The sequence below is a fragment of the Prionailurus viverrinus genome, chromosome X, assembly GCF_022837055.1.
Source record: "Prionailurus viverrinus isolate Anna chromosome X, UM_Priviv_1.0, whole genome shotgun sequence".
Classification (NCBI taxonomy): Eukaryota; Metazoa; Chordata; class Mammalia; order Carnivora; family Felidae; genus Prionailurus; species Prionailurus viverrinus.
Genome location: NC_062579.1, coordinates 77,038,951 through 77,049,099, shown reverse-complemented (window position 1 = coordinate 77,049,099; position 10,149 = coordinate 77,038,951). Strand labels below are relative to the sequence as shown.

Below are 10,149 nucleotides of genomic sequence, written 5' to 3'. Positions count from 1 at the left end.
TTAGAACTTCTTATTAAAATATTAATAATTATTTTACTATTGTATTTTGAACAATTGTTTCAATTTTCATTATTGATGATTAAAATAATATTATCGGAAAAAAAAAGAAAAAAAAAAAGAAAAAGAATGACCTTTAAGTAGAAGTACCTGGTTTATTTTTCTGCCTAAGAGATTTAAAGGAAACATGGGATTTACTATTCTTTAAAGTTCTGACAAGTATTTATTAAGTGCCACATTGTCTTTATAAGTTGATTGACAGTTTTTAAATTTTTCCCCATATTGTTTTTTTCAACAAAAGCAAAATATGTTTGTCTTGAAAAATGAGAAGCTCCCATTAAGCAAAATGAAAAACCAAAACACCTGTTATCTTACCACATGGATAGCCACTGTTAAGACATTTAAGTATATACTTTCAGTTTTTTCTTTGCATATTAATATACAAATATACATTTTTTACAAAAATGGGATGCTACATATACTTTTTGAAAATTGTTTTCACTTCACAATATATAATGTACACCTTTTCATGCAAATGGGTGAGAGGGAGACTTGCAGCTTGTAGGTGGGGAAAACCAATTTTATGCCAGTTACAAGCAAAACACCTAAAATAAAGCCACGCAAAAAGTTAAAATTGAGATGGGGAAAGTGCATGAGATGAGAAAATGCAAACAAAGTTCAGGTGGCAACTTCTATCAGGGGAAACAATTAAAGGCCGAACACATTAAATAGGATAAGGACGGTTCCGTCTCGCCTTCCAATGCATGACCATTAATTTGTTTCGTACTCTTTTCATTTCTTCCATCTCCTCTGCCACCTTTATCATCTCCTCGTTGCTCAAATTTCGGCCGTGTATGTCCCCTCTAAATTGCGGGCGAGACCGAGCCAGCCTCTCTTTGAAGCTTCCTTCTTCCAGCTTATGTTTTCCCACTCCACAAGGAGGCTGCTCCATGGGAGGGCGCTCTTCAAAAAGGTCCCTTCTAGAAAGGCGCTCCGGAGGAGGGTGCTCCTCGGACACGAGCATCTCGGGAAGGAGCTCAGGAAGGAGCTCCTCAGGAAAGAACTCCTCCTCTGACGACTGCTCCTCAGAAGACGGTTCTTCCGGAGACTGCTTTACGGGAGAGTGTTCCACAGGAGGCCGTTCCTCATCCGTCTTGGGCGCGCTCTCTGGCTGTTCCTCATTTTCTTTGCATGATTTTTCCATGTTGAGGATCCTCTTTAAGTACAGTTATTCATAGGAGACAAGGCAGAGTCGAGTAAACACACTTGGTGGCTGGATCAAAACCCTGGCCACGGGTTCCCATAACTGCCTTTTCCTGAGTTGGGGGCCCAGGTCCCCCACCTATGCTTGTTGAGGGGCTCTCTGGCCCTGGGGACCGCGCCGCACCCTGTTAGCCCCGCTCGCCCCCTCCTTCCCGAAAGCCCACCATTTTCCCAGCAGGCCTTGCCAGAGGCCTCTCCCATTGTGACAGGGGCGGGGCGGGGCGGTGGTACTGCGGACTCCGTTCCAGTCAGCGTCCTCCCACGCACCCCATCCCGGGCCATTGCCCACCACTTCCCTGACCTGGACCTCTCCTGGCGGTTTGCTCTAGGCCTCCTCTCCTCGAGGCGCACCGCTGTGACCCGCAGACCTGCAGACAGACGCAAGACAGGGTAGGGGGCGGAGAGTGGGGAGGAGGGAAGGACTAACTGACAACATACGTCCCTTTCCTGGGCATTAGCCGCCGCCCCCGCGTCAGCCCCCACTACCTCCCCTCCCCCATGCCCCACCATCCTATACCTCGCAGTGTTCGTCATTTCTTTTCAGGCGGCAAGTGGAAGCGAAGGATTATTTAGAAACTATTTCTAAGTCTGTGACTCCCAGGGGGCCCCACTCACCTCCCCACCTCGCCCCAAGGCCACCATTTTCTACACCGAAATGTGGGAGCGGGGGGGTGGGGGGAGAGGGGGGGCGGGGCTGGATATAGGGAAAGGCCTGATACTCTCTGCCATCCCGATCCCAGGGGTTATTGGGCAGCATCGACACTCAAACCGATTTAAGGGGACCAAGGGGACTTACTTCCTCCTGCTTTTTCCCCTTGACCAAAGGGCAGTAGGCAGACGGTGTCTGGACAAGCAAAAAGGACCTGGACGAGAGGGACTTGGGCAGACATAGGCTCTTGGTCACGTGACGGCCGCGCGTCACAGCCTAGCTCAGATCCCCAGTTAACCACTTTGACCGGCGGCTTTGCTGCAGCACCCTTCCTGTATTTCGCAACTCTCAACACCCCAGGCATCGTCGCTCACCTCTTTGTTTATATTTGCCTTTTCTGGTTACCAGAGACTGTCAGCACCCAGTCTTGGGAGTTATTGCCTCTTCCTCTTTGCTGCTTACCCTGATACCACCTCTTATTCTCCTGTTGTCAAACACCAAGGCCCATTATTTCACCTACAGTCCAGATCCTGCACTGAAATTTGACTATTTTTACTTAATGAATCAGTATCATGTCTCCTTTCCCAGTCTTAATCCACATCCATACCCATGACTCCATCATGTCCGTTTATGCTCTATCAACATGGTTTTCACTTCTTGTCACTTTTATGGAAGATAAGCTTTCACTTTTCCATGACCTGAGGATTTTTTTGAGCCCCCAAACCTGTATCACAAATAGAGGCTGCAGTCTAAATTCGTAATCATTCAGTTCTAGAACTCTAGAAAGAGTTGTTTGTAAAGTATGCAAATCTAAAAACATAAATACTTTGATTTTCATAAATCAAAGTACACATTTGTCCATCTAAGTACAAAAAATCTAAAGATTTATTTTCTGAAATGGGAGCATTTGGGGTGGAGAGTGTGGCATTATATATACAATTAAAAAAATTTAGGTAAACTCCACGCCACACATGGGGTTCCAACTCGACCCAGAGATCAAGAGTTGCATGTTCCACCAAGTGAGCCAGCCAGGCACCCCTATATATACTATTATGTGTGTGTGTATCACACACACACACGCAAACACACACTCTTCAGTAATTATTCATAATAGAAGAAATATTTTTCTGGGACTCTAAATCCTTAACTGGCCACCTCTTGGTGGTGCTGGTTGATAAAGTGTATATTAATTCATTAAATCAGCAAATATCTGGGTCCTGGACTGCTGTATCCAAAAGATTCAGCGCAGAAGACATTCATATTCAACTATGCAATAATTCTGTTCATCACACATGGAGTAGCAGGATTAAAACTATATTAACATACTCAATTGTCTTTACAAGTATGTATGTTTGAATCTAATGGTGTTTTTTTTAAGTTTATTTATTTTGAGAGGGTGAGCATGAGTTTGGGGGGGGGGGTGCAGAGAGAGAGAGAGGGCGAGAGGGAGAATTCCAAGCAAACTCCATGCCATCAGCACGGAGCCCGAAGCGGAGCTTGAGCTCACAAACCATGCCATCATGACCTGAGCCAAAGTGGGACTTTTAACAGACTGAGCCACCCAGGTGCCCCTGAATCTAATGGTGTTATGATCTTCAATCTCCCATCCCTGCATCTTACCTACTCACATCAGCCTGGATGCTACTTCTCATGCAGGTGCCCTTTCTTCTGGAAAGTAGACTATACCTCTCCTCTCTGTATTTTATACATTCAGGGCTGATGGCTGTCAGATCTGTTAGGACCCTGGGATTTTTTTTTTTTCAAGCCCAGGCCATCTAGTAAGTTTCCAAACAGAAATTCATTCAGGAAATTTCCCAGTTTAAGAGCTTTTTTTTCCAACATCTAATTTATTTTGTGTTGAGATAGAAGCAAGACAGATATTAGTTCACTTTTATATCTTTTCTCTAACTTTTACTTTTCCATTTTTCAGTGATGTGTGTCTTTTAAAAGCCAAGTTTCACTATACCTTCTTTATTCTTTTCACCAAAGTTTGGCCTCATCTCTTTCCAAGAGGACCCCCATTTTATTTGCATTTCATCATTTCTGACCTTTTCCCCCTTACATCCTGTGATGGAGAACTCACTACCTTAAAAGACACCCATTGAAATTTCAGACAGTTTTATTCAGAGTAGTTTTTACTTTTGTTGAGCTGAGGTCTGCCTCCCAGTAGTTGACATACATTTGGTGTTGATTCTGCTTTCTGGAGTGGTACAAAACAAGTATTAGAGTTAATATTCTAGTTCTTTCCCTTTCCCAGCTGTGAGACATACCAGGCAATCCACTTGAATTTTCTGTGACTCAACTTCTTCATCTGCAAAATTGGAGACATAATAGTACGTATCTCAATGGATTGATAAAATCAGTAAATGAGTCAGTATATGTAAAGGACTTGGAAAGGTGCCTAGTACATAGAAAGCACCCTGTAAGCATTAACTATAATAATAGAAATAGTAATAATAATAGTATGACCTAACGCTAATAATATTACTAATTATTGTTTTTTAATTAACACTAATTGAACACTTATGCCAGGCATTGTGCTAAGCATTTTCAATATGCTATCTCATTTAATCCTTAAACAATCACACCAAGACTTTTTTTAGTCTTAACCTCCCCAGTTATTTTCAGTTCTTTCTAATGTGATATACTTTTTCAAAGTCACTCACCATCCTACATGCTCCTGAATTCATAAATGTCTCTGAAAAAATACTGAATGTTCTGCCTTGTGTTGAATGGAGTGATCTTATCACACCCTTCACTATAGAATAGCCACTATACACCTGTAGATGAATCCTAAGATCATAGTTAGATTTTGTGGATGCCGTATTACACAGTTGAATCCACTTTAAATTGCAATCACCTGACACTCCCAAATCTGTTTCACACATCCCTGTTAATAGCCTTATATGAATCACTTTAATTTTAAAAATTTTAATCCAGTACAGTTAACATACAGTGTTAAATTACTTTCAGGTGTACAATATAGTATTCAATAATTCTATCTATATATTACTTAGTGCTCATGAAGATAAGTGTATCCTTAATCTCTTTTACCTATTTCACCCATTCCCCACCCCCTACTTCCTCTCTGGTAACCATTTGTTCTCTATAGTTAAGAGTGTGGGTTTTGGGTTTTTTTTTTTTTTTTTGGTGTATCTCTTTTTCCCCTCTGTTTATTCATTTCTTAGATTCTACATATGAGTGGGGCGTCTGGGTGGCTCAGTTGGTTAAGTGTTAAGTGTCCGACTTTAGCTCAGGTCATGATCTTGCGTTCGTGAGTTCAAGCCCTGCATCGGGCTCTGTGCTGACAGCTCAGAGCCTGGAGCCTGCTTCTGATTCTTTGTCTCCCTCTCTCCGCCCCTCCCCTGCTCATGCTCTGTCTCTGTCTCTCTCTCTCAAAAATAAACATTAAAAATTCTACATATGAGTGAATCATATGGTATTTGTCTTTCTCTGACTGGCTTATTTCACTTAGCCTTATACTCTAGCTCCATCCATGTTTCAAATGGCAAGATTTCATTCTTTTTTATGGCTGAATAATATTCCACTGTGTATATATACAACATCTTCTTTATCCATTCATCTATCAATGGACACTTGGGCTGCTTTCATAGTTTGGCTATTGTAAATACTGCAAAAAACAGGGGTGCAAATATGTGAATAATTTTAATTTTAACCCAAGTATAGAAGCTTCTGTTTTTCTGGGTTAAATGTTGTCTTGTTAGATTTACTCCCTTATTCTTGGGCAGAATCCAAATTCTGTCATTCAGTACATTACTACAAAATATTAATTTAAAGCATGCCATTAGTACTAAATAGGATGATAAATTCAGCAAGGTCAGGAAAGATCTGGAGGAGATCTCAGCAAAGAACTCTAACTTCACATGAAAAAATTATTTTCCCCTGTTGGGTTTGGCAGCCAAGAGTGTGCCCTGCCAGGCCAGTTCCCCTCCTTTCCTCTCTCAATGTGACTTTGTAGGGTGGGATTCCTTTCTAGTGCTGCTGATAGAGGACACAGTTGCCTCTGAAAGCTCCCAAACCACTATAAATTAACCCTTGATGAGAATTTAGTAAACATGGGGGTCAGAAAAGGGAGATATAAAGAATTAGAACGGGGAATGGAAGAATGAAAACAATGTCTTTGTGTTGGCTCTAAGTCTCTGCCTGACAGTAACTGATTTGGGGTTCCCTTGAGAGAAAGCGCTCTCAAGAGGAAGTAAGATGATGGTGCATCTGCCTTGGTGACACCATTTGTTACAAGGGAATGTGGACTGCTACTTGTTTGTGTGTAGTTGGGGTGGGGGCTATGAAATAACCCTTCTCTTGGATTTGATTTGATACTGCTGACTTAGGGCCCTGTGAGGACATGTTGCTTAGGTCAAAATTTCTAGGGAAGTTTTAAGTCTAAGAAATGCCATTTTAAAGGTGAAACTAAGGTCCTTGGAGGTTACAAATTGTTCCGATGGAAACACACGTGATACTAGCCGAGATAGGATTGAAACCCTAGCAGTATGATGTAAGAGAGGCAACCTTTTTTTTTTTTTTTTAAATTTTTTTTTTTTCAACGTTTATTTATTTTTGGGACAGAGAGAGACAGAGCATGAACGGGGGAGGGGCAGAGAGAGAGGGAGACACAGAATCGGAAACAGGCTCCAGGCTCCAAGCCATCAGCCCAGAGCCTGACGCGGGGCTCGAACTCACGGAGCGCGAGATCGTGACCTGGCTGAAGTCGGACGCTTAACCGACTGCGCCACCCAGGCGCCCCGAGAGGCAATCTTTAACCACCTTGTAAAACAGCTCCTGGCAGTGGGCTCCAGGCACATTTACATGCAGCCAGGGTGGACAGTACAGGCCTTTTCAGGTAGCAGGAGTTGAAGGTATCAGAAGGCAAGCAGGGCAGCCCTGCAAGCAAGGTGGAAGGCAGTCAGCCCCTGGCAGCTGCTGCCATGACAACCGTATCCAGGGGCGTGGCCTTTCTCTGGGGGATCTGAGGAAGCCCAGAGTGAGTTTCTGGTTTAGGGATTCCTGTTCCCTGATGAGGCTGCACTTCTGTGGCAGAAACAGAGCCCCTCCCTCTGAGTCTGTCTACAGCACAGACTCCATGGAGGTCTGGTTTTACTTTGCAGGGCCTGTCTGCCTGGAGTTGAGGAGAAAGGCCCTCTCCAGCTCAGAAGTTCCCCCTTCTTCTGCCACCTCTGCATTCTTTCCTAATGACACCCATGGCAGTACTTTAGTCTCAAGACTATCTGCTGTGGATTGCAGCAGGCCCTATTCAGCCTATAGTTCTCAGGCTCTCCCAAATAGCCAAGTGGAAATGGAATGATAAGAGTCTTCTCTTTTCTGCTTCTGGTCTCATCCTAACTGGGGTACATTCTCATATTCTCTCTCTCTCTCTCTCTCTCTCTCTCTCTCTCTCTCTCTCTCTCTCTCATTCTCTCTCTCCCTCCCTTTCCCTCTCTCCCTCCCTACCCTCTGTCACTCTGCTTATGCCCAGAGGAACAAGGAAGGGACTCTGAGTAGCAACTCTGGCTGCTGGGAAATTACTCATGGACTGGGAAGGCAGGTCCAACCTGAGCCAAAGGGAGGCAGTACCAGGCTCTGGGCTGGGCAGGATCCAGGCTGTCACTTACTCACTGGAAGACTCTGGAGGCCTGGGAGCCTTCTACCCATCTTCATGCCTCTGTCTGTGTCCTCCTTCTCTCTAAAAGGTGGAGGAAAGAGTTGTGGTAGAACAATGAATGAGGTCCCTTTCTGCTCTAGGATGCTAGGACTGCATGCTGCCTACCATGGTGAGGAGGGGCTTCCCTTAGGAACACCGTTTGGCCTGAGTGGGGACCTCTCCAGACTGTGGCTGCTTCTGCTGCTTTTCCTAGAATCCAAACAAGCTCAGAGCATAGAACTTGTCCTATGTTGGCCTTCCCTGCTAGACTCCAACATATATACTCACAGCCTTCCCCTTGGCCTCAGGGACTCTCAGAAGGGCCCAGGACAACCCCAGTCTCAGGGCTGGATGACAGAGGTTGGGACAGAGGCAGGGTAAGCTACATAATTTGTGATGCCCTGTGTAAAATGATAATGCAAGGCCCCTTGTTCAAAGAGCAAGAAAAATGTGCCTTTAAAGGGACTGAAATATAAAGCTTTTCTTTCTCCTGTGGTCTCTCTTTCGATTTTCCATGTTCTTTTTTTAAATAGACTTCATTTTTTAGAACAGTTTTAGATTCAAAGAAAAATTAAGAAGATATAGAGAATTCTCATATATTCCACATCCAGTAACACCTTACATTAATATGGTACATTTGTTAGAACTAAGGAAACAATATTGACATATTATCATTAGCTGAAGTCTATATTTTATTAAAATTTCCTTTGTTTTTTCCTAGTCCTTTGTTTTACCTTTTCTACTCCTGGGCCCCATCCAGAATACCACATTACTTTTAGTTGTCATATCTCCTTAGGCTCCCCTTGGCTATTACAGTTTCTTGGACTTTCTCTGATTTTGATGACATTTACAATTTTGAGTACTAGTCAGGTATTTGTAGAATGGTCATCTAATAGGATTTGGCTGTTTTTTTTCTCTTGGTTAGACTGGGATAATGGGTTTTTGGGAGGAATATCACAGAGATAAAGTACCATTTCATCACATCATATCAAAGCTACATACTATCATAGGATTTATAAACATTACTGTTGACCTTGACATGGTGCTTTTTATTTATTAGGTAATATTGTTCTACTTTTGCACTGCTGGTGGGTGGGAATACAAACTGGTATAGCTACTCTGGAAAACAGTATGGAGGTTCCTCAAAAAATTAAAAATAGAATTACCTGGGGCGCCTGGGTGGCACAGTCAGTTAAGCGTCCGACTTCACCTCAGGTCATGATCTCATGGTTTGTGAGTTCGAGCCCTGCATCAGGCCCTGTGCTGACAGCTCAGAGCCTGGAGCCTGCTTCAGGTTCTGTGTCTCCCTCTCTCTCTGCCCCTACCCTGTTCACTCTCTGTCTCTCTCTCTCTCTCTCTCTCTCTCTCAAAAACTGAATAAATGGTAAATAAATAAATAAATAACCTGGGTATTAAAAAAAAAAAAAAAGAATTACCCTATGACCCAGCAATTGCACTACTAGGTATTTATCCAAAGGATACAAAAATGCTGATTCAAAGGGGCACACGCACCCAATGTTTATAGCACAACTATCAACAATAGCCAAATTATGGAAAGAGCCAAAATGTCCATCGACTAACGAATGAATGGATAAAGAAGAAATGGCATATATAGACAATGGAATATTACACAATGATCAAAAAGAATGAAATCTCATCATTTGCAACAAAATGGATGGAACTAGAGTGTATTATTATGCTAAGCAAAATAAGTCAGGGAAGATAAATATCTTATGATTTCATTCATATGTGGAATTTAAGAAACAAAACAGATGAACAAAGGGGAATGGAAGGAAAATTAAGACAAAAACAGAGAGGGAGGCAGAACCTAAGAGATTCTTAAATATAGAAACAAGCTGAGGTTTGCTGGAGGGGTGTTGAGTGGGGGGAGATTGGTAATGGGCATTAAGGAGGACACTTGTTGGAATGAGCACTGGGTGTTACATGTAAGTGATAAATCACTAAATTCTATCCCTGAAACCATTATTACACTATATGTTAACTAACTTTGGTTTAAAGAAAATTTTAAAAATAAAATAAAAAGCAAAATATGGAAAAATAATATTGTTCTAAGAAAGGGAAAAGTAAAATTTTAAATTATTATTGGCATGAATTATATACTTCAGCATTGTATTCTTTGATGCTAGTTTTATTTTTTTATCAAAAATTTTTTAAATGTTTGTTTATTTTTGAAGAAGACAGAGACAGAGTGTGAGTGGGGGAGGAGTAGAGAGCGAGGGAGATGCAGAATCTGAAGCAGGCTTCAGGCTCTGAGCTGTCAGCACAGAGCCTGCTTATGCAGGGCTTGAACTCATGAACTGTGAGATCATGAAAGCTGAAGTTGGATGCTTATCCGACAGAGCCACCCAGGTGCCCCTTGATGCTAGTTTTAAATGCAAACACAAGAGCATTGGACTCCTTTTTATATTTTTTATTACTTTTTTTAACGATTATTTATTTCGAGAAAGAGAGAGAGAGAGAGCAAGCAAGCAGGGGAAGGGCAGAGAGAGAGGGAGAGAGAGAATCCCATGCAGGCTCCATGCCACCAGCACAGAGCCCATTGTGGGACTTGAACTCGTGA

At 42.5% G+C, this 10,149-nt stretch overlaps 1 protein-coding gene across 2 annotated transcripts; it reads right to left on the bottom strand.

The window, feature by feature from the left end:
- Positions 1 to 200: 200 nt before the first annotated feature.
- Positions 201 to 2,178, bottom strand: TCEAL1 (transcription elongation factor A like 1). 2 transcript variants are annotated; one of them, XM_047843063.1, is made up of 3 exons: positions 2,057 to 2,178; positions 1,562 to 1,628; positions 201 to 1,213 (listed from the first exon to the last, which is right to left on the bottom strand). In XM_047843063.1, exon 3 carries the CDS (start codon positions 1,199 to 1,201, stop codon positions 722 to 724), a length of 480 nt encoding a protein of 159 aa, XP_047699019.1. In that variant the 5' UTR covers positions 1,202 to 1,213; positions 1,562 to 1,628; positions 2,057 to 2,178; the 3' UTR covers positions 201 to 721. The 2 variants fall into 2 exon arrangements, with proteins under 2 accessions (XP_047699019.1, XP_047699020.1); XM_047843064.1 differs by lacking the exon at positions 2,057 to 2,178 and adding an exon at positions 1,778 to 1,967.
- Positions 2,179 to 10,149: the final 7,971 nt, after the last annotated feature.